Raw genomic sequence first — 26,803 nt, 5'->3', positions numbered from 1 at the left:
ATTCGGGTATGAAATAATGACATCATTTTCATTTTGAAGGTAAAATATTCCTTCAAGGAGTCACTGATAACCCATATATTCTGCCTCCAGCACGACAAACATCTCCAGGGTTCACTTTGAACATCATTGGCCCTCAAGTTCAATAGGCAGCTGCTCGCATCCAGGCTTCTCACCAAGGTCTCAATCTAGAGTTCTAAACAGCCCATCTTCTGTGTTTCAGCTGTATGAATGTGGGCCATTGTCAATTAAGGTCAAGGAAAGAGCTGAGAGAGAAAGGGCCTCCAAAGTTCCTGAAGGAACTGAAAGAAATGGTTCTGCTGAGGGCAGTGCGGCAAGGTTGAAGTGCAGACGAAGTGACTTTACAGAACCCTTCATCATCTGGTCAAAGAATGGAAAGAAGCTGAAGGATGGATCCAAGTACAGCTACATTTTTGAGGGTCCTGACGTGGTGGCCTTGGTTGTGTCACTACCACCATCAAAAACCCCTCTGGCCAGACCTCTGGATCTTCTTGTATCATTGTGGGAGGTGTGTTTAATATGATGAGAACTCGACCAGCTATTAATATTAATCTGAAGGTTCCTCTCTGGTGCTAAAAGGAGATATTAGTGGGGAACCGCCTTCACTCCTGGCTTGGCTTGAGGATGGAGAGGATAGAGGATTGGTTGGTTAAGTTTAATTATATTCCAATTCATATTAACATAAGCTTTGTGATGTGTCTGTTCCCAGAGTATTCTATGATATTGGCGATACCAACACCCTCCTGACCATCAAAAGCGCTTGAGCAGCAGATTCAGAGAAGTTTGAGGTCTTTGTGAAAAACCGTTACTGAACAGATCAGTCTTTCTTTCGCGTCGACATCCTCCGAGACCTTTAATTCATTCACAAACACATCTTAGTTCTTTTCTTGTGGTTTACTTGACAAGAATGACCTTTGTCTCCAAAGGACAGCAAACAGTGCTGTATCTGTATTTATGCTAAAATAAAAGGTGGGCGGCTTCCTGAAGACCACCGTCTTGGAAAATGTCACATTTGATTTCTGTCTTAACCTTATTTTTGTTGTCCAACTTAAATATAATTGTATGCACATTTCTAAAAGATCTGTCATCTTTAACAGATTTTTAACTGAGAAGTGTATTAAATCTGGGTAAAAATTCGCATACGTCAATGCCGAGACGTAATATTCATTAAAAACATTTTTTTAACAAAATGTTTTTTTTAACATAATGATAGCTCAGTTGTCAATATGGTGTTTTAAATATCCATGTAAGGTCTCTCTTAAAGGATTTAAAGCATTTTATACAACTTTTCAAGCATTATTTTTTCAGTCGAGTAGGTGCCATTTTCAGACTTGTCACATTCGTAACAGTCCATATTCTTCATGAATGGGAAAATTGAATTAAAATAACTTAAAACGTATGTTCTGTGAAGAGCCATCCCGTCCATTTGTTGGGTATTATTGCTTCTGGTTTGTGCCTTCACAGAAAGTCTTTAAAGCATATAGTCTCTCTCAAATGTGTACTTCACACATATTAAATACAAAACATTTGTATAAACTGATATTTTCCTGATCTCTGGACTTTCACAACAGGGGTTTAAGAAATATAGTTTCTATTCTGCAAATGTCTCTCTGGAAAAAAAGACGTTTTTGACAAAAGGCTAAAATCTATGATGTGACCCAAATTCTCCCCACCAAATTGTTTACGAACTTTCTCAGTTTTTGGTGCATGACTGTTACGTGTAGTGTGTCATGAATACCAACGATGTGCACTCTGTAATAAACACGACACAGTGCGCGAACTTTGAGGACTCTCCCTATCTTTCATTCTGAGGACGGTCTCAAGGCCCCCTCGCGTAACTCGTGCCAAAAAAGTTCGCAAGAAAGTTTTCCGCAATAACTCCAAACCGGACCATTGCTCGGTGGTATAAATTCAAACCATGCTCGCCGTGCTAACACCGACATACAATATCCCTCGGACGTCGAAAATGCGCCTTTGAGTCAGAATTGATCGTTCTTTTACGGCGAGGCCGAGAGATCTTTTAAACTTTGTTTGCGTGTTGGACTTTGTAAATTTAAAGGGGCAACGCGTTTGACTGAAATACGATTGGGACAGTTTGTACAAATGTAGATTACTTGGCTAGTTTTGGTAAAAGAAGAAAATCACACGATGGGGAGCGGAGCAAACTATTAAAACAACAATAAAAGAAAGTTACACTGAGCGAACGACGTTTTAAAGGGTCAAACCGTTCTTGGTTTGTCGGACCACCACCGTCCTATTTTTTATTTATGAGTACCTTTTATATATGTGAGTATAGTAGTACTAAAAAGCGGTTTGTATCCATGTCTGTATCTCGTCCCTGTGTATAAATTCCGAACCGTAGTGTGCTTCGCTTAGTTAAAGTTTTACGCTCGCTTTAGGTGTTGCCGCTTTAAGACGAGGGGTGCCTTGAAACCGGCGAGTTCCATGTTTGTATCTGAAATTGAGAGCAGAGCCGAGCTCCATGTTGTGAAAAGTTATCATCTACAAACTTAACTTTTTATCATCATTTCTATTTAAGTTTGCTTTTCGTCTAACTTATACCAGCACGGAAGTCGCATTAATCCTTGTATGGTCCCGCACTATGCATATTCTCGGGCGGTAAAAGTCATTCGCAGGGAGGTTTTTTTTTTTTCAATTCAAACGTAGCCAGCGGAAATATTTTAATACGAAAACCTCTTTTCGCTCGCGCTTGGACCCGCTCTACAGATCTCATGGACCACCCGTCCTCCTCTATCATCACGCAAGTCAGCAGGGATGAAGACGCGCCTTTACGGGACAAGAGTAAGTTAGAAGAAAGTTTGGGATCGGCACATGTCAAACTCTTTTGAGGAATGTTTTGGGCGGCACCGCTTGATACAAAGTTAAAGTGCCGCGTTGATTCAATGTGACTGAGAACTTAATGTCAATTTGCGGACTTATTTTACTCTTAAAAAAAACTATAGGTGATGCACCGAATGGATCTGGTCCATTCATTCCTGGTATATGATCCAGTTAAGTGTATCATTTACATTAATAGTTAAGCTCAACGTGCGACAACATTAAGTTTTACGTGACCGCATCTATAATGTTTATTTGTATGGCTCTGAAGTAGAGGAGGCGTGTCCGTGATGACTTCACTGACGTTTGAGGGAAGGTTGTAATTGGTTGTTTACATCGTAGTGTTCTATACTCTGAATCTGTCTGAGTCAGCCTGAGCACAATTTGAGCTCTTAAGACATAATGAATGACTTTGAGTCAATAGTTGACAGGTTATCATGGGGAAAGAAAGCACTTTGTTGTCAATGTATTGCCATTTAAGGCAGCTGATCAATACAGGTTAAGGCAAAAAGATGGGTTTGTGCTTTGAGTTTGAAATAGTTAAGATCACAAAAACAGATTTAGTCAAGTGTAATAGGAATGTCTTAGGTCATTATTTCACAGTAAGCATTTTTTGTTGGTCAAAGGTATGATGACTGGTTACCATTGAATTAACCCAACCAAAACGTCTTCGGTAATAAAGTAGTTAAGTTGTGTGTCTTGTGCTGAATTGACCGTGTTTATTTATTTACTTGCAAAATTAAGCAAGTCAGATTTCAGATGTTTCAAAAAAGTTGTTCTCATCTCATAAACAATGCATTTCTTATCTGCTTTTCTGATCCGCTGTGTTACTTATCTGTTCTCTATGGTGGTCCTTTCTGTGACGTAAACTATTGGGAATGTGTTGACTATTGTATCAAGCCACATTTCCTTGTTTTGTCAGTGTCAGTTGTTATAGACCATTTCGGATGACGAAAACAGCGCTCGTCCATCACAGGTCCAGAAGAACTTCCTGTTTCATTTTCTGAACACAAGTTACACGACACAAACTTTGAACAAAATACAACCAATTTAACATTTATAACAAAAACTGCACTTTAAGCAAATATTTTTTATATCGAATGATATATTAAGGATTTCAAAATACTAATAAGTAAAAACCAGAAGTGTCCCACTTACAAATTGCAACGTGGTGTATATGTGACTCTGTCTGAAAGCCCAGCTAAAGTCATTTTTTGTGATATGCGGTTTTCTACATGAAGTCATCCTACCCAATGTTAAGAACATTCTGGGAAGAAATACAATATCTTTAATATTGACCAAATTTGGCAATGTCAAAAAATTTAATAAAATTTGTTGAATGTTTCTCTCACAATTGGATTATAAGACTTTAGCCAGAATTTAACAGACCGGGTCACATATTTCTCAATTGTACAAGTGCATCGAAAAAAAATATAGGCTATTAGTTAAAGAAGCCTTTTTGTTCTTTTAAACTAGTGATGTCATACTGTGGTCTTGAAGCGTTTGAATAAACACAGCCATGCTTTCTGAATGATGGCGTCTACTTGAGAACCTGTAGAGGATCTGGTATGGTTTCAGCCATAGCAGTCGCCACACTGCTTGTTTTTCCAACCGCTGTGTTTTTACCAGCACTCCTTTTTCCCTCTTACGCACACGGAGATGGAGATGCTTTACAGGCCTGTGTTTCTGTTACACATTTAAAGAATCCCGCTCCGTGTTGCAAGTTCAGTACAGAGCACAGAGTCTTCCCATCTGTCCGACTATTTACTTAGAAATGCATAAATCTACCAAATAATTAAGTTGTCCTAGCTGCAGAAGAAATTCATGGCCACCATTTAGGAGGATGCAATATGGTTATAAAAGGAAATGTACTAGGCTGCCTTGGTGGTTTTTCTTTGTCCTAGAGAATTACAAAAATAGCCGTATCTGATGTTGTCCTGATCGGTGTAAAATTAAACAGATTGTGTGAAAAAGATGTGACGTGCTTGAAGAGGAACCAGGAACAGCTATAGTTGTTAACCTGGTAACATTTATATTTATACTCATAATCATTGTTATGGTTCTCACAATATCAGATTTTATTTTAAAATAATATTGAATTTTGTGTTTTTGTGTCTCTTCTATATTGGCCAATAAATCGCACTCAAAATACAAGTGTAGTGAGGCAGAGAGAGAGATGGTAATCATTGTGATTTTATAGTTAAATAGGTGCAAAACCACAATCTATGTCAGAGTTTCAACCAAACACTGGTATTGAATTATTTACGTTATGTGTAGTATTAACAATATTAATCATCACATTACCGGGCTCCAGACTGGGACCAAATGGGCGCATTTTGTGACTAGTTTATAAGACTGCACAAGCAATTTTAACAAGTACTCGTGCATACGCGACCTGCCAATTTGGGTTTTTTCTAGTTGTTTTATCTCATGTGAAAAGTCGAGGAGATCGCGTGCCCAACAGTGTAGACCTATGTGTGTGAGTGTTGGGTGTAACTAGTAACTGTAATTTTATTACTTTCCCCTTGAAAAAGTAGATGCAAGGGATTACTCTTATTTTTTATGTAATTTAATTAGTTACTTCTGATGTTATTTAACTAAATACTGTGTTATATATTCAATAGTGGAAATGACATCAAAATAATAAGTCTAACTTTAAAATATATGCTTATATGTATGCTTTTGTGTTTTAATGTGTGTATGCTTTAAATACTTTGGTCAGTTAATAAGAATAATTTATGTAGTTATTTATTATTTAGTTGAATTAATTAAATAAGCCGTTTCGTGTCTATCATTGTATCAATTCTAAACAAGGTTGATGTAAGATATAAATTAAATACATTTTGGAGAGAGTAATTCATACGGTAATCTAGTTAAACGATTGAATATGTAATAAGTAACTAGTAATTAATTACTTTTTCAGAGTAACTTTCCCAACACTTGTGCATGAGAAGGAGAGGGTACGGAGCAGCGGGTGACCCATCATTTAAAGGGAGCGGACACTCTGGTCAAGGCTTGTTTATACCAGCCACGCAGCAGCAAAGCGTCCAAAATGTGGCTCTCCGCACCGCCTTTCTAAATATACACTCATTGGCTGTGTCCGAAATCGCCCACTATAACCTCATTCACTATTCCCTACATTAGTTCACTTATATAGTCCACTTTAAGGAGCAAGTGAAAACAAGTGAGTAAAATTTTGGACACAGATTTTGCACAGATATTTGAGCGGAGGAGTTCAGAAAACGCCATTTATCTGTTGTTAACTTGAGACAGCGCTGAATCATTTCCAATCCGTTCACAACATGTATGAAAGACCGGCGAATGGCCAAAGTTCAGGTGTATTCAGAGTTCAATCAGTACTGTTTACTTAAAACTTCTCTGTCGACTTATTTAAATAATTGCATTGCAGGCCGATTTAAGGTGTGCCCCCGAATTTTCTGCTTGAGCTCCTAAAAATTTCAGTTTGGGGCTGCAGTGCTCCTAGTAAAAAAAGTTAGACTTGAGCCCTGGGTTATTTTTATCATGATTATTGTTAAAAACCAGTAAATTGCGACACCAATACTATTTATATACTAAAACTGATTATGTTTCCTTGAAGTAGAATTGCACAAAGAGGGCTTGTGTTGTGCAGTGGTGATGAAACCTACAACGGTTGAGCTTGGATCAAGCTTAAACCTACGACACTCCATTGTTTTCCAATGGGCTGAATAATAGTTTATAATTCTAGCATATGGCTTGCAAATTAATTATTAGGCAAAATAAATATTCTTGAATACCCCAGTTATACTCTTTCATAAATGACACATCATTCCTTTTAGTGTTTTTAATATTTTTGCACTGAATATAAAAGTTTTTTTTTTTTATAGATCTATGTGAATAGATTTACACATTTTGCATCACGCGGTGTCAATGTCCCTTACTTGGCCTCTATCAAAAGTGCTGTCTCATGTTTTATGGGAAGAAGAAATAAAGTGCGTTCAGAGGAGAAAGATAAGTCAGCCAGTCAAATGATGCCATTGTGGTCTTGAAGAAGAGTGTATGTTAGATCTCAATCTTTAGTTTTTGTAAATGATTGAGAGGGAAATATTCAAGATGAAGCACATCAGATAAACATTCATCATTCGTGCCTTGCATCATAACATGTTCCTGCGCACAATCAATTGTAACATTTTAGAGATGTATCTCTCCTCTACAAGGAAGGCTTGTTTCTACAAGCCGTGATGCTCATGAGGAATGCGTTGAGTGCATACAGAATATGAATGGTGACCTTTTACCATTTTTCTCCTTTTTGTGTGCCTCGAATATATTCTACAAAGCTTGACAGAAGTCATTGAGCAAGATTTAAGGAATAGTAACTGAGAATGCAACAGAGATTGTAAGAGAGTCCTGCTTTTTTTCTCCAAGATTTTGATAACTTATTTTATTTACTTGGATGTTTGTTTCTTTCCAACACTGAAACTCAAGCATCTTCATGACCACCCGCCAAAATAAAAGTCTACTTAATTTGAACCAGATCATAAAATAATTAACTTGTTGTACATTTTTTAACTTTAGTAAACATTTTAGTTCTAGGGCTGGGGGTAAATGATTATTTATTAAAAAATTAATCTACCGATTATTTTATCGATTAGTCGACCAATTTTAACACTAATTCTGCAATTATTCTAACGCTTATTTTTCTGTTGCTCATTAATAAAAACCATAATGTATCTCAAATAAATACCAAAAAAATCTTAATAATATACTTTATTAAACAACCGTTTTGCACAGCAAAAGGTATTCTGCTTTACACAAAATAATATAAATACAATTAGTTTGCTGTTATACAAAATGAAAGACCAGTCTGTTTACTCTTTACAGTACCGTCAAGTTGTAGTGCAAAAAAACCCACTGTGCAGTGCACAGTATAGACATTCCTGAGTGTTTAACACAATATAAAATCCCTTTTTTTACGTATATTACATCTCTTTCCCAAGATATGACGCCAAGGTTCTTTGCTTTGCCCTAGAAAACACGAAAGCGATGCATGTAAGAACAACAGCTCTGACTGTGGGGTATTTTAAATCTACTCTTAACCTCATTGTACTGCTATGCTATTGTTTATCAGTTTATTAGATTTTTTTGTTTATTTAGTTTATTTGAATGCTAACGTGGCTATCTAGCAGCTGTGCACTTTGGTGGTGCTAGGCTAACCAATAAACCAACGTATCTTGGCTCTCTGTGCAGTTTGTTTGTGCTAGGTTAGTAGCTAACGTTCACGTTAGCTAACGTCAGCTACTATAGATAGCGTTGTTCTTCAGCCGTAAGCTAGCTTCAATTCAAGCCGACATTAGACGATAACTAACGTTAGCTAAACACAGCGGTCTAGGCGCCAGTAGCTACCTAGCACAAAAAAACTACACGGAGAGCTAAGATAGTTAGCCAGCACCACCGAAGTGCGCAGAGCTCAAGATACACTACTCAAGCCAACGTTAGTTCTTACTTGTTATTGTCTCCTTCACGAGTGACAATGGGGTGCCTCCGCTTCATATGCTCCAACATTGCTGTTGTGCTGGCGTGGTATGCCAACTCCATTTGGCAAAGAGCGCAAATAACGACAGCTTTAGGTTTGGGACTAAATTTATAGTATTCCCATGTTTTGGTCTCCCACGTGTGTGTTGCGAAAATATGACATTGAAAATTTTTTTACGTCAACGTCATCGACGCGTCGCTACAGGCCTATTTAGTACACATTAATATTTACTATACTAAGGTAAAAATTTATATAGTACACATTTCAGTACACATAATTTTACTGCAGTTTAATGTATAGTATACTTTATGGTACAGTATTTTTATGGAAAAATGTATCTACTACTGTATAGTAAAGCCTTGAAAATACCGAACTCAGAAATATTTAAAAGGAAAAACGAATTTGGGAAAGATTAAAAATGATATGGCCCTAATTTGTTCATTTGTGTAACGTTAATGTCCTTTTTCAGTTAACTATCTATTCATGATGATGACCTGCATTTTTTTTGATGATACCAGATGTATACATGTGCTAACAACTGTTTTGCCTGTGCTACAAAACTTAAACCTCTGTAGCACCGATGTTATGTGCAAAAAAAGTAAATGTACAGACCCGTTTTCCTAACTCAAATTAGATTAAACAAACACTTCCAGGTACCTCCATTTATTGCGCATGCGCAGAAGTTCACACTCTGTACGAAGCCCTGCTACCAGAGAATCAAAAGTCATTAATGATTGGTTATTTATACCAATAGGCGGGACTTCCTCCACTAGAGCGACCATATTGAATGTTCCACTTTCCCCATTCATATTAATAATACTGCGGCATCTTGTTAATAACTACAGTCTCTGGTCAGGCCTCACAAACCCGTAGGACACCAAACTACTTTACTGTAATCGTCTTCTTAACAGCTTGGTGTTTGAGCTAGAAATGTTTCTGTAGCTGGATTCATTTAGCTGCAACGATTCATGTGTCGACGTGGAAGAAGAGTTACTGGATAATGTTGTTTACGGAGGCTTAGCTTTTAGTGTGACCCCGTGATGAGCCGCCAAGACATTGTCCAGGACCATCGGATACATTTTGGGCATGCAGTCAAAGCACCTGTTCACCACTTTGTTATTGTAGAGTATTTTTAGAAAGCCTCAAAGCCTTGTCCTTGTCATTTCTCAATGTTTGGGATTTACCGCAAGAGCGTTCGCTTAAGCCTGTGAACGTTTACTAGGCTAAATATTCCTGATTTACCAAAACATTGCTTTCTGTCTCAGAAGGTGTCACAGCCTCAGTTAAGTGGGTCAGTGGATGTGGTCAGTAATTTGAATCCCTGCCTGTCTGGACGGCATTTTGGATTATCCCGGCGCGGCGTTCCCAGGCCTTCGTTGTTCTGTACCTGTTTTGTTGTGTGTGAAACATGATCTGGTGCAGGCACGACACAAAGAAGGCTCAGTGTGGCCCTTCCATTGCCTCGCGGCAGCTCTTACTTCACATCCTCACACTTCCTGTTCCTATTTTGGTTTGGCTGGGCACAGCACTGTAGAGCTATGAGCCAGAGATATGGCTGCATTCCAGCGAGGATGAGCAAGAGAGAAAGAGAGAGAGTTCTTTGGGGCCCCTGGAGGGATTCTCATGGTCTTTGAGTTCCGTCACTGCCGTGTTGTTTTCTGTTCTGACCACTTTGTGTCAGTAAACAGTGCGTCTGTTTGACCCTTTGTAACATCAACTGCACGTCTATCAAAAGGGATAAGACCGTGCCGGGGTTTATTTTTTACACCTCGTTCTTGACTTGAGACTGTTAAGACGAAGATATTTTAATAGCGTCTCGGGTTTAAACCTCACCAGCGAAATGGTGCTAGTGCTGGAAAGTTTGATTCAGCAGTTTGAACCAGTCGTTCATCATTCAGAAATGTGAGTGGTTCGCATTAATTATTGTACTTAAATAAAATTTTAAGACCAAATAAAAGACTATTTATAACAGGGCTGGACGATATGTCGTGCGATTCTTATGCTCTCAGTTAGGGCATGTCACGATAAACCAACGATAAATATCATGTGATTTATGCACAGCTTTGAGTGAAGTACGGGAAAATGCTGCTGCATCCGAAAGCCAGAGGGCGCTCTTGAGCAGACACTCTGAATATTGGAAACGGAAGAAGAACGATTCCAGGAAATGCCTGTGGTCATACTCTATTGCTTCTCTTTAAACCTTTTCAGGTATTTTCATGATAATAAAGTTGATTTATATTAATGATGATAGACGAGTGTAGCTTTTTCAAATACACGTTATAACCAACTCAATCTCGTAGTGATTTTTGATCGAGGAGTACTTCCGACTGATCAAACAGCGTTTGTATAATATGTATAAGTTATGTATTATGGCTTTGAGTTATGTTTAATAACTGTGCGAATCGCAAAATATATCGCCCAGCCCTTTCTAAAAATGTCACACAGAATAGTCATAACCCTATACAGGTTTTGAATAAATGGCAGAATATGTTTCAGTGTACTATCCCTTTAATTAGGGGTGGGCGATCTTACGATCTTAAAGGGGTCATATGGCGCGAATACGTGTTTTTCTGTCTTTCGTGTGTTATAAGTTGCCCATGCATGTATATAAGACACGTAAAATTAAAAAAAATTAAATGTCAGAACAAAAGATGCATTCTATCTAAAAGCGAACGCTCACCCAGACCTGCCTGAAACGCCTCGTGTAAACACACCCACACAAACAGTTTGTGGTATGATTTGCTAAGACCGCCCAAGTGTATACGCAAATAAGGTGGGGCGTACATGATGTTCCAAATATGTTAAGAGGCATTACTTTCCATCACACGCTTGCAGTATTCGACCAATCACTACGCACTGGTTAACCGGCCAATCATTGCACACCTCGCTTTTCAGAGCGATGAGCTTTGTAAAAAATCTGCGCGTTTCAGAGAGGAGGGGCAAAGAGGAGGTACAAACATGCACGGTATGTGAAAAATACAGCGTTTTTTAACCTTAATTCCTGTATAGACATTGCATTACATCTAAAACAAACAATAATATTCGATTTAGCTGTGTCATATTTATTTAATATGAATATAATATAATTATATAACATATTTATATCGCGATCGATCTTAAAGGCATCCTCAATCAGATTGTGGATCGAGATTCTTTATGAAGATCATGATATGCTTTTTGGGGAGGGTCGCCCAGCCCAACCTTTAACGCATATCTATTTAAGTTGGGCAAAAAAGGACCCTTTTTTAAACGAGGCTACTGTATTTACAATGTAACTCTCATTCACTGTCCTTCTCTCTCAAGGGATGGCTTACAGGTTGTAAGTTGTGAGATTGCGTGTCATGGTCGTAAAGTCAAGCACTGAGTGGCCTCTATCCGTCAGGTTTGGAATAGCACGAAGGCCTCTTCAAAGAGACACATTCAAGTGTGTGAGCAGAAACCTGTTGACCCGAATGACGTTTCCACACAAAACCGTGCAGCTTCAATACCTCAGTAAAATAAACTGTCTGACACTACATTTCTGGTATTCCTGTTGGTTATAGCTATGTTTATTGGTAAGTATTTTTATGAGATTTTTTATTTACTTCAACATTTTAGTGTCAACCTGCCAGGGACTTAAGATGAAAATTAACCCGTGTGGCTAAATCTGACATAGTAACATGATGAAATTAAGTGCCAATGTTAATTAATGTGAAATGTCCCATTTGATATTAATATATAAAATCTATAATTTTTGCTCATAAAAAAAATCACCAAAGATGATTTATTTGTGTAATCAATGATATCATATTGCCATATTGTTGGTTAAGTAAATATTTGGTTTCACAACCTTATAATATATATTTAAAATTTTCATCAGCTTGATTATTAATTATTTATTTCAAGGTGTTAACAATTTTGTTTTTGGTTTTAAGGCTTTACATCTTTTCATTTTTAAGCTTCACCACTATTTATCCTTTTTTGAATTGCTGGTTGCAGATCTTCATGCTCGATCAACGTCAAATGACGTCAAACATTTCCCCTGCAAAACTTTACTCAGCAGCTCAACTATCAAATCATTATTGTTAGTTTTGGTCATTTCTGTACTTGCTCATAACAGTTTTTTTTTAAAGGTCCTGTGTATGAAATTTAGCGGGCACCTAGTGGTGGAGGCTGCGTACTCCAGTCCCTCCCCATTTCAAATCACTACGACGGCTGACACAGGGCTAAGAAGTTGTCATGTACAAAGAAGTATTTACGAAACGCGCACTGTAGAGCAGTTTGTTTGTTTAGGGCTACTGTAGAAAGAACATGGCGAAGTATATGCAAGGGGCCCCGCGGTGTATGTAGATAGAAATGGCTCATTCTTAGGTAATAAAAACACTACGCCTCTTAATGTAAAGTTTTCATACACCTCTGAAGACATAGTTATGTATATTATAATGCAATTTGGCCAATAGATCCTCCAAAAAAATTACAAAGTCAAAATGTAAAATATCTACAAATACTAAAGTCCATAGCGAATAATAAGCAATTTCACACTGTTGTGTTGCAATGTTTCTACAAGAGTTTGATTTCTTTTAAGGATCTCCACCAGTCCTTTCTTTCATCATGGTTGTTTACAAACTTAAGTTGGTTCATGCTAATAGGGCGAAATGTTTCGGCATCCGTCCCTTCATGATGTTACTCATCAAGGTATCACATTTACACCAGAGATACACAAATGGTCCAATCATTCATTTCTGTCCCCAACAGGGAGCATAACAAAGTTTTGTTTTGCAATTCTGTTTATGGCTCGAACTGAGTGTCGTAAGTGGCCAAGTCTATATTTGTTAAGAATGCCGTAGCCAACCTCTGTAAGCAGCTGCCCGCGGGGGCTATTTATAAATCTCTCTGATGTGTAATATCAGAAGTGTCCATGTGGATGCCTGTGTATTTATTCCCCCCCCCCCCCACATACACAATCGCACACATTTGTGAACTTGCCACCTTTTTGCCCTTGTTGCAGGTGCTTCACTATGCGCTGTTTCACTAATACGACCCGTCAGATTCTAAGGATTCTTTCGGAGGGCGACTTATAGATTCGTCCCCTCCTAAATCCGTTTTATGTTTGAAGTTCAAAAGACATTTTTTATATTCCGATGATTGGTTGACAGCTAGTTGCATGTGTGTTATTTGGGTTAAGTTTGGTTTTAAGGGCAACGTTTATGTCGAAGGGCGAACCGCGAAGATGAATCCAAGGAAGAACACCAATCCAAATTTAAAACCCTGCCATCTTCTCCTTATGGCTTATGCATCCAGTGTTCCACACATATGCACTTGTTCAGCGTAGCGTCTTGGTTGGGTACATGAGCTTTTAGTTTGAATTTTGATCGGCATGCTAATCCTCCCTGTTGACAGCTGCTTCGCCTGTCTAATTTGTCAAAAGATTTTGTCCGGCAAAGTCCAGCTTTCGTCACTGTTGTTCGCTCTTGCAAGTCGCTCGGAGGGTCTGGTGGGCTCATCTGCCCCGAGCCAAACATAGATCTGCAGTCACGTGGATTCCCTGTAATGTGTCACTATTCATGGATACCGGGCCTCTGACTGCTATGTTTGGTGACAAATATCTAGCTCATTAGCAAAGAGCTTGGAGTTCTTTGGCACGATTTTTACCTTATTTAACTAACTTATGAAGGAGGTTGTGTAACTGGGAACCTCAGATTGTGAAGTAAAACTCGGGGAATTTATGGGTGTGACAGACATGTGTTTTCAGTTAATGAACTCTCTTTTTTCTGTGTTCTACACCCTTTCTGAAAATCCATGAATACTGTTTTCTGTATTCTAAAAATCAACTCGGCTAAGGGTTTCTTTCATTAAAAAATGATTTCCACATTTTAGTTATTGGCCTAGACATACTGATTTGTATTTTGCTTTAAGGTGAAGAAACAGCCTGATATCGAAGGAATTCATAACTATTTTCGATGTGGCCAATTCAATGAATTTGTATTATGTTAATCATACCAAAAAGCTTTTGGAAAGAAGCATGAATGAAGCCCTAACCATCACGTACGCGATTGCACAGAAACCTCTTAACAAGATATTATAGAATAATACACATTTGCAACTTTGTAGGTACGAATTGCCTTGAGTGTCACTTACCAAAACTCCAACAATTTGTTTTCTCATTGTCTGTAATGATTTCGTAATCGTGCATTTTTTGTAATGCTATCAAATCGATGAATCGTTTCCAAAATAAAATGTTTGTTTATATAATATATGTGTGTATGTGCCATGTAGATATAAATACACAAACATACATGTATACGAGTAATTTATACATAATATAAATTATATTTAAAAAAATCTATATTTATGCAAATATTTGTTATATCTACACATGTTTGTGCGTACAGTTATATATACAGTACATAAATATACACACCACACACGTTATAGAAACACAAACATTTACACACCGCAAACGTTTTATAAACGCAAACATTCATTTTTGATTCGATGAATTTAAGAGAACTAATTATTTCCTTGTTTGATTTTTTTTTCTCTCATTTCTGACGTTGGTATTTCATTTGTTTTAAAGAAATTTAAGACCAACAATATCAAGTGCCTCTGATGTAAGGGATAAGCTGTCGGAACTAGTCGAGTATGTGGAGATATATGTCGGTGAACAGCAGGGTAGCAATAAGTGTGATAAAATATGGTTCTCGTTTCCCAGGTACCCCTCCACATGCTGCATCCTCCTCGAAGAAACCCCGCAGTCGTGGTATTTTCCGCAGTCTCTTCTGCTGCCTCTGTCATGACGAAACGGATCAGCTGCCCGTCAATAACAACGCCCCGCTCCTGGTGGAGGAGAATGGAACCATTTCAAAAGTAAAAGTTTATATTGGTTTTGTTAACTTCTTATTTGGAAATTCTGCTCTCTCCACCCCCGAGTCTTACATTTTGTGTGTACTGGGCAGCTTGTGGTTAACAAGACTGTGAGCCACATGATCAACTGCGATAGTGAGGAAACCAAAACCTTGTGTATTTGCGCAATTCTTTTCCTGTTTACAAATTTAGCTGAATATATTGTGACGCTTAGAATTAATCTCTCAATTATATTGGTGTGAAAATTTGTTGTCATCAATTTATTGTAAATATCATTCTATAACGTGACCCTGCCTGTGACCACCCAAAAAAGTCAAAGATTGAAAACACGTGAATGCTTAAAATCAAACTGATGCTTATCTCAAAATTAGATTGGGCTTTTAGCCTGGATTTGACAGACAGAATCACACATATACATTTTTGGAAAATGTGCACCGAGATTAATTTAGTCAAACATAAAGCTATCTGAAAAATGCCCTTCCAATAAGAAGCTATTACATGGGTATGTCAAAAGAAATTGGCAATGCTTCTCGTGATTCCATACGACTTATTATTCGAGGGAAAAAACACGCCTGCGAACAACTATGAGCAGATCGGGTGTCAAGACGCTGTAGGTGTCGGGTTCAGATTTATGCCTTCTTCAGCTTTTTATAGTGATTTGATACACAAGGAGTTATTTGTCACGTCTCTGAAGCACCAAAAATATCGCCAGGTCTACTGAAGGCGGGCTGAGCGCAGGGTTCAGTGGTGTCTCAACCTCTCCGTCATGTCAACGTGCACACTGCTGCTGGTGTCTGAGGCAGGCTCCCTTCAGATCAGTGAGCCCTCGCCACAGGTCTCTGATTCCTGTGGACTGTCAGGAGTATGCGAATCCACGGAGGAATGTTTGGAGCGTAACCGTTCTTCTAAACTTTGCAAATGTTTCGGAAAAAGCAATTCTTTTGTTAAAAGAAAGATTACTAAATACCTGGAGTCCTCCGCCTTTTTGGTAAGCGAGCGCTCTGAAGGTAAAATGCCCGCTGAATTGTGCTTTGGTCATTCGGAGGTCTCTAAACAAGGAGATCTTAAAAAGGAAAGCCAGTCTTTGGAACATGCCGCCAAACTCTTTTCAGACGGAGAAATTCCTGTTTGCTCCCTAAACGAAACGGATGGATTATGCTTTGAAAATAGTCAAATGAATAGTGAGTTTTCAGATCCGCAGGATCAGTCCAGTTCGTCGGGATACAGCTCTTTGTTGGACAGCTGCTCTGAGCACAGTGAGTGTTTTGGAGTAAACAGGGATGCTGTTGACTTGGTTGAAGTCAACCAAACTGAGGAGTGTGATCAAAGCGACATTTCTGAACAGGATGCTGATGAGTTCACCTTGTGTGAAATGAACCCAGATATTTGTGAGACGTTTCAAGAATATGATGCAGAACAGTTAAGTCTATCTGAGATGAATCCAGATATGTGTGAGTCTTTTCAAGACGATACAGAAACGTTACATTTATCTTGCGTGAATTCAGAGCTTAGCGAGTCTTTTCAAGAAGATGATGCAGAACGGTTAAATTTGTCTGAGATGAATCCAGATCTTTATGAATATTATCAAGAACATAATTCAGAACAGTTACATTTATCTGAGATGGATCCAAATCTTGATGAATATTATCAAGAAGATGATACAGAACATTTAAGTTTATATGAGATGAATGCAGATCTTTATGAATATTATCGAGAAGATGATACAGAACAGTCAGATTTATCAGAGACCAATCCTGATCTTTTGGAGTCTTCTCCATTAGATCTTTTAGATCCTGAAAGCGTTATAGAATGTGACGCAGAATATCAAGAATCCTCAGAGCTGTACGGTGTTTATGAGGAGAGCGCCTCTGTCTTATTTGAACAACACAGCTTGTCTGATCAAAATCTTGCAGTTGAACTAGATTCTCAAGACTTTGACACTTATACACAATGTAAGCCGGACAATCAAAACAAGCCTGCTGAATACCTTGTCAAACATGTTGACTCCTCTGATCTATGTCAAGTCTCTAAAGAAAGCAAGCCATCTGACCACTCTGTGTCCCCTGAGCAAACAAGGCTTTCTGGGCAAATGGACACCGGTGATGACAGAGCGACGCTGGACAGCCCGGTAGAGACGGATGATTGCAGCCGGACCTACCGTGTCCCAACTGAAGATACTTCACAGCTGCGTAACCAACTTTTTAAACCCAACAAATCCTCTGAAGACCATGCTGCATATGTTAAGACTTTAGAACAATGCACACGTTGTGGAACATGCTTAAAAAAATGTGACGATCGTAAACAATGCAGTCTTGGAATTCCTAGCGAGCGGTCCGAAGCCCCACTTCAAAGCAGACTTGCCGAGTCATCGAGAACTCAATGCTCAGTCTTTCACAGCTCTGAACTACCCAAAGAAAACCAAAGCAACAGCTCCAAAGCTAAGACATCATCCATGTGTGATGCCATGTTTTCTGGATCGATGGAAACCTTTGAAGCTCGCTGGCTTTCCCAGTTTCTAACTGATCTTCTGAGACTCAATCAAGAATCAGTGAATCAGTCCGGCGACGATTCAAAAACCAATGCAGTTGATACAGATTTTAATCCCGAAGTACAGGATTTGGTGGACTGCAGAAAGTTATGTGCCAAGTGTGCAGAAAAAGGGAGCTGTGCTAATTTTGATGGTGACAAAGAGGAAACGTTTGTCCTTGATACTAATGTTCTAATGTCTATAGATGCAGTGATCAAAGCAGGTTGTTCAGATGAATCAAGCGAGGAGGAGTATTCAGATTGCATTGACGGTAAAAGTCAAGACAGCTCTGAAACGGATGAATCGTTCAGAAGTTTTGCCGACGAGTCGGAATCGTTTGAAATCTTCTCGGATAAAGCATGTGATAAGGTAAACCTTCTCAGAGTGCCGTCTATTCATCAAGAGTACATGGACGAGAGTGATGAAAAGACCTTTGACGCATATACAAGGGAAGCGTCAGATGTTTGTGAGGAAGCACTTGAGGTTGATTCTGAGGAACAGGACGGGAACGTCACTGAACAGAAAGCCCATAAGTCATATGCAGAAGCTCTTTCGGTCGGACTCCCCATTGATCCGGGTCACAGCCATGAATCTTGCGCTAAAGATGTGGTCTGTGAAACCCAAGATTACGAGCCTGATTTTATTGGTGAGAATTCCACACTATTTTCTGATGAAGTCGAGGGCAGTGAACCTTGCCACATAAATGGAGAGCTTGTTGAACCCCTAGATGATAAACGCATGTATAGTGTTTCACCCATTGAAGATTACGGACTTCAAACTGTTGTTGAAAATGCTTTGGAGAATTTGTCCACAGATTCCACACATCATGGAGATAACACTCTTGAATTGTTTGATACTGTCAAAACAGAAATTGAGGACAGTCAGGATTTAACCGAACTTTTCAGATTTGAAAATGAGATCACGCAAGACTCTGAATCTGAGGTTGAAAATGAAGAGACGTGCCATGTCTTTGAAACAGCGGATGATCACGGACCTTGTTGTGGAGAGATTGAAACTTCTGAAGATGAAGCATCTCTGTTTGACTTTGAAGATGTTGTGGCGTGTGCTAAGGAACACGATAAAGAAAAAGATACAGACTCCGTTGAACTAGAACCTCACATATCTTGTGCACTGGAAGAAGAGTCAAATAAAGAAACTGACGTTTGTGAGTTTACCATCTTGGTTGGTCAGCAAGAGTCTCAAGCTGAGACAGAAGACATCTTTAAGCTTTCCAATGAAGCAGATGGTTTGTCTGAGCAAAGCAATCGAAATGAAAAGCTTGAGCAACTTATACATCAAGTTGCAAGAAATGAGGCACCTGATGCTAGTGAGCAGGTGGTGATCTGTAAAGAGTCTGACCAGAACACAACATCACAGGAGAACGATTCATCTGAAGACAGTGAAGTATCAGATGATGAAGAGTATCCAGAGTTGTGTGACTGTGAAATTTGTGTCCCGCCCATAGAGCAGGTATTGTGAGTACTTTTTAACATGCTTGGGTGCTGATATGGATATTTGTCTATGTACTGTATATGTGAGACACCCATTCTAGAAATGTAATTAAATGAAATGACTTCAATTATTGTAAAAAAGGTTTTTTTAAGCATCTTACTTAAAAAATTGAAATATTGAAAAGGTTTGTTTGTATGAAGGAGTGTTAAATAATTCATCACGTTTAAGCGCATCCAGAATAAAAGTTTGTGTTTACATAATATATGTCTGTGTACAGTGCATATTAATTTTGCATTTATTTACACATACACATATATTTAGGAAAATATAAACATTAATAAATGTTTATATATCATTTTAATTATATAAATGTAAATATATACATTCAAATATTTCCTTATTATAGACATGTTTGTGTATGTGTTTATTAATAAAAAATATATATGCACAGTGAACATTCATATATTATGTAAACGCAAACTTTAATTCTGGATGCAATTAATTGAATTTTAGATAGGATGAAGTCAGTGGAAACAGAACTAAAATAAGCCCTCACGCAGGGTTCTTATTCCAAGACGTATCTGATTCTGTTTTTTTAAATCCGAGTCATCTCTGTCCTCTCCGACCTGGAAATGAACCTGGTTAAAAGAACCATGTCCGCCAGACTCCGCGTGTCTCCAGCTATGTGTTCTGTAACTCTAGGACAGACTTAGTTTCAGGCTGTGTGTGTTTTTGGATGTTAAGAGTGGGTGACCAACATGTTTGCAATCTCACTCCAGCAGAGGTCTGACACCCGATCTAAACTCAATGGAATGTTAGTGCTCAAAAAGCTACTAATACACACAATTAGGAGTGCTCGGTATGACCAAAATCCTGTTATGATACCAGTAAATTTACACCACATATTATTTTACAGATATTTTTACTTTATGCAATAATATTGTTAATATAAACATTTGTACAACGTCCGAGTTAGACAACAGATTTAAAGGTATAGTTCACCCAAAAATGAAAATACTTTTAACATTGACTCATCCTCATGTCATTCCAAAGCTTTTGGATTTTGGTTAGTAACCAAAGAACCGGCCCACATTGACTTTCAACTTTCATTATATGGACACAAATCCGTTTCTCAAAATATCCTCTTTGGGTTTCACAGAATTAAGAGTCATATTCAGATTTTGAATGACATGAGGGTGAATAAATAATGACACAATTCGTTTTTATATTAGGGTAAACTCTTTCTTACAAAAGTAAAACTAATATAAAATGGGTAGCACTTTTTTTCCCCTGTTTCCCATGTACATACTGTGTACTTATTACAGTAAATATAATAACTGGGTAATAACTAGGTACTAACCCTAAATTTATAACATGTAGTTATTTTATACCACCCAGTACTTTCTTTGGTAAGTACACTACAAGTACACGTACTGTAAAATAAAGTGCAACATTAAAATGTTTAGTTATGTCTTTACAGTTTGATTGGTTAAGTTACATTGAAGTATACAACATATACTGTACATACACCTGTGACCGCCCTTCATTTGGGTTCTATATTAATGTGCCAAATTTACATGGCTTGGCAACCGTAAACAACATGAAGCAGTAAAGAATAGCATATAACAGAATCTTTACTATTTCACACATCATGCTACCCGTCTAGACACTTAATCATATATTTAATAAATTATAACGTGTACAAAAAAGTTGATTATGTCACTAACGTGCAAATTTAATCTTATAAATGTCTCTTTACTGATTCCTGTGTTTCCTGAATTTTCCTAAATGTAAACTGTATTCTTATTGTCCAATAGCTGCTTGTTATAAATACCAACATAGCTACTTGTTTACCCTTTCAATTTAATTACAGGTCCCAGCCAAACCACTTCTTTCCCAAATAAAGTCTAAAGATGTTGGAAAGATCTGTGTAGTGATTGATCTGGATGAAACACTAGTCCACAGTTCATTCAAGGTAAGCAAACGTGTTGATCTTACTTTTTACAACAGTTCATAACTGGACTGGGTGAGAATAAACTGTATGTCACAAGCCGTGTGGCGTGTGCTGTTGGCAGCTCAGTTCAAACACATGGTTATGGGATACACCTGACTTAAATGTTATAACTAGACATTTTAACCCCATCGCATGGGCCGTATTCACATAACAGATCTTCAAGTTTCATTTCTTGATATGAAGTGAAAATGTAGATATAGAATTGATCTCCTATTGGTTTTCACTGCACCAAAGCGTGTGAGGACAGAAAAGGATCAGTTGAAATTTACACAGGGTGTGTCCTGTATGCCAGCGTTTTCGTTATAAGGGTCAACTATGGCAAATAGTGGACACCAGTTATTTTTGATGGCTGGAAAAGCACCATTATAAATGCAACTAAAATGATGATGGATTTAATGCTCTGCATGAAATGGCACTTTTCATCGTGCTTATTTGAGTTTGCCATGAATGGAATGTATGCCATTACCTAGTTCAGGTGTTATGTATACAAATTTGGGCAATGTGTCTGATTTGTGTTGCATTTACTTTGTTTTTACAAACGTGTTTAGACTTGGATATACGCAGCAATCTGATTATAGTAGATTTATTTTCTTGTGGAATGACGTAATAAGGATGTTATGTGCAAAATTTGGGAAAGTCATGCAGAAATGTTTCTCTCACTAGAAGAGTCGCCATTCTGACAATTACAGCCAAGTTGTTATCCCCTTAAAATTACATTGTTATTAAATGTGTTGAATTCTAAATATTGAAGCGCAAATGCTATACTGACTCACACTTTGAAAGCATTAATTTACACAAGTTCTGTTCGTATTTCCTTATCACTATACTAATCCGAATTTGTATGTTGTTTTTGTATTTAGTGTAATACAAAAGAAGAATATTTACATAATACATATATATACATTATACATGTAATATTTAGAATATTTAACACCAATTTATAAAAAAACTGAATGTGTGAAGCATGTCCAAGCCATTTTTACAATGCAAGGTCACGGGTTCGATCCCAGCGAACACACATACTGATAAATGTACAAATTTAATTCACTGTAAATTGCTTTGGATAAAAGCGCGTGCCAAATGCATAAATGTGAATGTATCGGACTCCAGAAAGTCTTTGTGCCGCTCTCGTGTTGTTGTTTGGGAGCTTGACAGGTACTATAAATTTTCGGTTTAAATTGCTTCATTAAGAATCTTCTACATTGTTTCGACAGAAAAGAAACTGCACAAGAGATCGAAGAGTCAAATTTTAGGGTGAACGTTTTCTTTAATGCACAGTTAAGCAGCATAAGAACAAACCTGTACATATAACATTTACCACAACGGCATAATGTTACTTCATGGCATCTGTGAATGTAGGTCACTCTGTCCTGACATCTCTATAACACATAACGCTGGTTTTAGGTTCTAGATCTATCTAAAGATCCAGTTTATTGGAGTATTCTGAAGGCCGAAATGGAGCCTTTTGCGTATTTACACATTAACCTCAATAATAACTTATCACTTGTGCACACACGCCTGTTAAGACTCGGACACATTTAGTCACCTGCAGTACACACAGACATGTTCTTGTAAAAACAGTTCACCCAAAATAAAAAAATGTCATTATTAAAGATGATTTCGTCTGTTAACTGGTTATCGGTCTGGCTTAGGGGCTTAATAACAATTTATTTTATATCTTATTTACATGTATTCATTAATATATATATTTTATTGTATATTAATTGTATCAAAAAGAAAACAAATCAACAGTTATTGATTGTTTGCGGGGGCCTACTGGAAGTTAAGTTTGGGCCACAACGTTTGTTGCCGCTGAAACATTCTTTACAAAGGGACTTGTGCAATATGGACTACCGTTATTTAGCTTTTATTGAACAGTTACCTAGAAATAACAGTAAACCATAGCAAAATGATTATTTGTGGTGTGCTGTCTCTTAAGTTAATAATCGAGTCAATTTGTATCATTTGTTTTTCTTTCCAGCCGGTGAATAATGCAGACTTTATCATTCCAGTGGAAATTGATGGAACAGTACATCAGGTGAGCCTCAACTGTCATTGGATGTGGTAACCGAAGGTGATGACATAGTTGTCAGCTGTGAACCTAATGTGTCGTTATGACTAAAGGCTGGAAGAGAACTCTTCAAAGAAGTGGTTTCTCTGTTGAACATGAGTGTTGCTACCTGACAGTATCGCAGCCGTCTTAGCTGATGGCTCAGAGCAGCAGTTGGCTATTTTTGTGCCGTGACGAAACCGAGAAACCTTGACAGGATTCTGAGAACTCGCTGGCCATCGATCTCTCCTCAGAGCGCATCTCCAGCTCTCTCTCGGGCCGTGACAGCACGATGTCTTGGCCCTTTAAAGGGCAAACTCATGACCATTACACCAGGATATGGACGATCACTCCCAGACTCTGGCTTTTGCCTGGTTCAAGTAATCCAGGATAGGCTTGTGGTGTCAGGAAAGCCTATTCGGGATAACTTGGTTCAGGAATGAGACCACCAGCCGACATTAACCATCTTGGCTGACCCAGTTTTATTTGTAAATCGACCCGTTTTATTGTCTCGTAAAACAAGTTTGCCCTTCTGTGATCGTATTAAGCTGAAGTGTCAAGATGCGCTTTAATATCAGTCTTATTTACGAGGTAATATATCTTGTGACGAAATGGGCTAAAGCACTTTTTGTGACCTCATTTTTTGACACATTGGCTGGTATTCCCCTTCAGATGCGAGCTGTGAAATGCATTTGTGTCAATTCAACGCATATTTGAACCATTTTCTCTTGTTTGTTCTTTGAATGGAGGTGTATGTTTTGAAGAGACCACACGTTGATGAGTTTCTCAAACGAATGGGAGAAATGTTCGAGTGCGTGTTATTCACCGCCAGCTTAGCCAAGGTAAGATGTGTTCAAGGAAATGAACGCAAGGCTTTTAACATCTGTTTTATTAAAAAGGCATTTCAACGTCACTTACTGTATGACACCGTTTTATAGATGGTAACCAGGTTCCCACGTCATTTATGAATATCCTGAAGGAGTCATGGAAATGAATATCATAAAATGTAATTGAAACAGGATTTTACAGGAATGGTTTACAAGTGGCATCAACACAGGACACATAATTCTTTTTTGACAGTTCAATTTTGCATAACTGAATGAAGCAGTATTGCTCTATTTATGTCAGAAGAACTTTTTTATAATCCTTATCGAGTAAACTCGAACCCCCCAAATCTAAAAGTGTGTGTTTTGTTTGGCAGTACGCTGATCCCGTCTCAGACCTGCTGGACAAGTGGGGTGCTTTCCGAAGCCGTCTTTTCCGGGAGTCGTGCGTGTTCCACCGCGGGAATTACGTTAAGGACCTTAGCCGTCTAGGCAGGGATCTCAACAAAGTCATCATAGTGGACAACTCACCCGCCTCTTATATCTTCCACCCAGATATGCTGTATGTTTCTGCATTGCGATCTGCCTTGTTTGTTTCAAAATAAAGAAATAGTCTATTTACCTTCCCTCGTCATTCCAAGCCTGTATGACTTCCTTTTTCCTGCAGAACACCAAATATATTTAGAAAAATATTTGTAACCGTTCTAATCACTTTTATTGTATGGACACAAATCCTATGTAATTCAATGGGTACTGCCGTTGTTCGGTTACCAACATTCTTTAAAACATCGTCTTTTGTGTTCTGCAGAAGAAAGTCATACAGGTTTGAAATGACCAGAATGTGACTAAATTATGATTTTTTTTGGTCAACTATTCCTTTAAAGTAGCACAAACAACTAAGTTAAAGCAAATGCACTGTTTAAAGGAAGAAGATGGTTTTGACATGAAGTTTTGTGTTCTCTTCAGGTACCCGTAGCCTCCTGGTTTGACGACATGTCAGACACAGAGCTTCTGGATCTCATCCCTTTCTTCGAGAGACTGAGTAAGGTGGATAACGTCTACACTGTGCTCAAGCAGCAGAGGACTACTAGCTAGCATGACACAAGAGGCAGCTGTCACTATGGGGCCAGGGAGGCTGCTGGGCTCAGAGCACCATGCTGCTTCCCCAATCAGGACCAGCCATTAGCTCAGTCCTCGTCACCTACCCAGAATTCCATTCACAGGATGTTTGATGGAGAAAACGAAGTGACATGACAGAACTGTGAAGGACTGCTTTATCAAATTCACACATAGAAAAAGTTCATTGATTGTCGTTAACCTGAACGGGTGACTCTTAGGAAAGGTGTCTTGGTTATATTTCATCCCAGAGTAGAGAAGAAACGACATTTAGCTCACATGCCCATTGGTGCAATCTTTTTAGTAATCATTCTGAGCACTATAAATAAAATTAAACAATTTATCATTAAAATTGTAAGGTATTTATATGTTATGGTAGTAGTGGTTGCACTGCCTTTAATTTATAGTAGTTTTAATTAAATAAAAAATACGCTATTATTGTAATGACAGTTTAATGACACAGCCATGAAAACAAAGAAAACTGTGAATTTTTTTAACATTACGATCAAAATGCAAAAAAAAGAATGCAAAATATGTTTCGTTGTGCCTGTGAGGTAAAATGTAACCTGGACATGTTTTATAAGACTAGCCCGATTATGTTCCATTTTTGCAACACTTTCAGTATCAAGATTGAGGGAAGCCCTGTTATAATGAAACAAGTTCATTGTCCTCTTTGGTTGGTGATTTGAGAAGATCTGATGTAAGAACATGACTACATTTCTTCCTCTCTCGGGTTCATGTTTTGAGCTAAACTTCCCTCATTCCCTGTGTTTCATGATTTTATCTCAAGTGCTCAAGAAAAACACATGATTGGCAATCACAGAATTCTATGCTGTTTTTTAATCCAGCCAAAATACTTTATTAGATTTTGGACTTTTGATTTTGATTTCCCAATCGGACAGGAAAAGACCTGATGATACAATCGAGCAGCGCAAGTTTCACAAAGCAACAGATTTGAGGAATTAGCCCTGTACCCTTTCTGTATCGGCCTTAATTTAACTTTTGAATGGTTAGCTCATGCACCGTTCTTTTTTTATATGCTATTTTCATCTAATGAGAGGTCCTTCCACCGTGACCTTAAGATTACTGTAGTAAAATCTTGTCCTACAATATCAAAGTATACTGATTGACAAAATCAGGTATGTCTGAATCTGTATAGTTTTAAATGCATAACAGTATGCCATTTGTGTGTTTATATTAATCAAACAAGTAAAGAATACTGGAATCAAACCCTGATCATTCAGCGCAAGCAGAAATGTGACTTTTAATGCCTTAACTCTCCATTAAATCACTAAGCTGTCAAATGGGCAACCTGGTTCTTTGAGAAAGTGGCATTGGGAATACGAGGGCAGCGCAGTGGTTGGGAAAACCCTCTGTTAAAGTGCAGCGGTCGTGCCTTAATAGTGATGCCATGTAATATGGATGTATCAGCTCATGTGGATCGTGTACTTGCTCCGCACTATCTGAGTTGATTTGTTTTGCAAGTGCCATTGTTGATGTTATGAAAAGTAATGGTGATGTTTGCGTGTGTCCAGGAGAATGCGGAAGATGATTTTGTGGTTTTTAATACTGGTGTATTGTTCATTTTCAGTGTTTGCCTTTTAAAATA

At 38.1% G+C, this 26,803-nt stretch overlaps 1 protein-coding gene across 1 annotated transcript; it reads left to right on the top strand.

Moving 5' to 3' along the window:
* The first annotated feature begins 700 nt into the window (after window positions 1-700).
* Window positions 701-25,173, top strand: LOC130417144 (carboxy-terminal domain RNA polymerase II polypeptide A small phosphatase 1-like). The gene is made up of 7 exons (XM_056742446.1): window positions 701-2,820; window positions 15,060-15,214; window positions 21,064-21,165; window positions 23,186-23,242; window positions 24,004-24,096; window positions 24,456-24,644; window positions 25,045-25,173. The coding sequence occupies exons 1-7, from the start codon at window positions 2,751-2,753 to the stop codon at window positions 25,171-25,173; spliced, it is 795 nt and encodes a 264-aa protein (XP_056598424.1). The 5' UTR covers window positions 701-2,750.
* The last annotated feature ends 1,630 nt before the right edge of the window (window positions 25,174-26,803 follow it).

The sequence above is a fragment of the Triplophysa dalaica genome, unplaced genomic scaffold (assembly GCF_015846415.1).
Source record: "Triplophysa dalaica isolate WHDGS20190420 unplaced genomic scaffold, ASM1584641v1 Contig22, whole genome shotgun sequence".
In the NCBI taxonomy this organism is placed as follows: domain Eukaryota; kingdom Metazoa; phylum Chordata; class Actinopteri; order Cypriniformes; family Nemacheilidae; genus Triplophysa; species Triplophysa dalaica.
The sequence above is the reverse complement of the archived record's forward strand: the minus strand, read 5'-3'. Positions and strand labels throughout refer to the sequence as shown.

Bases quoted from the DNA above. Each gene is read 5' to 3' on its own strand.
- LOC130417144 (XM_056742446.1), top strand. From the start codon at position 2,751: ATGGACCACCCGTCCTCCTCTATCATCACGCAAGTCAGCAGGGATGAA. The intron at 2,821-15,059 runs GTAAGTTAGAAG...CTCGTTTCCCAG, and splicing joins CGCGCCTTTACGGGACAAGA to GTACCCCTCCACATGCTGCA. The intron at 24,097-24,455 runs GTAAGATGTGTT...TTTGTTTGGCAG, and splicing joins TCACCGCCAGCTTAGCCAAG to TACGCTGATCCCGTCTCAGA.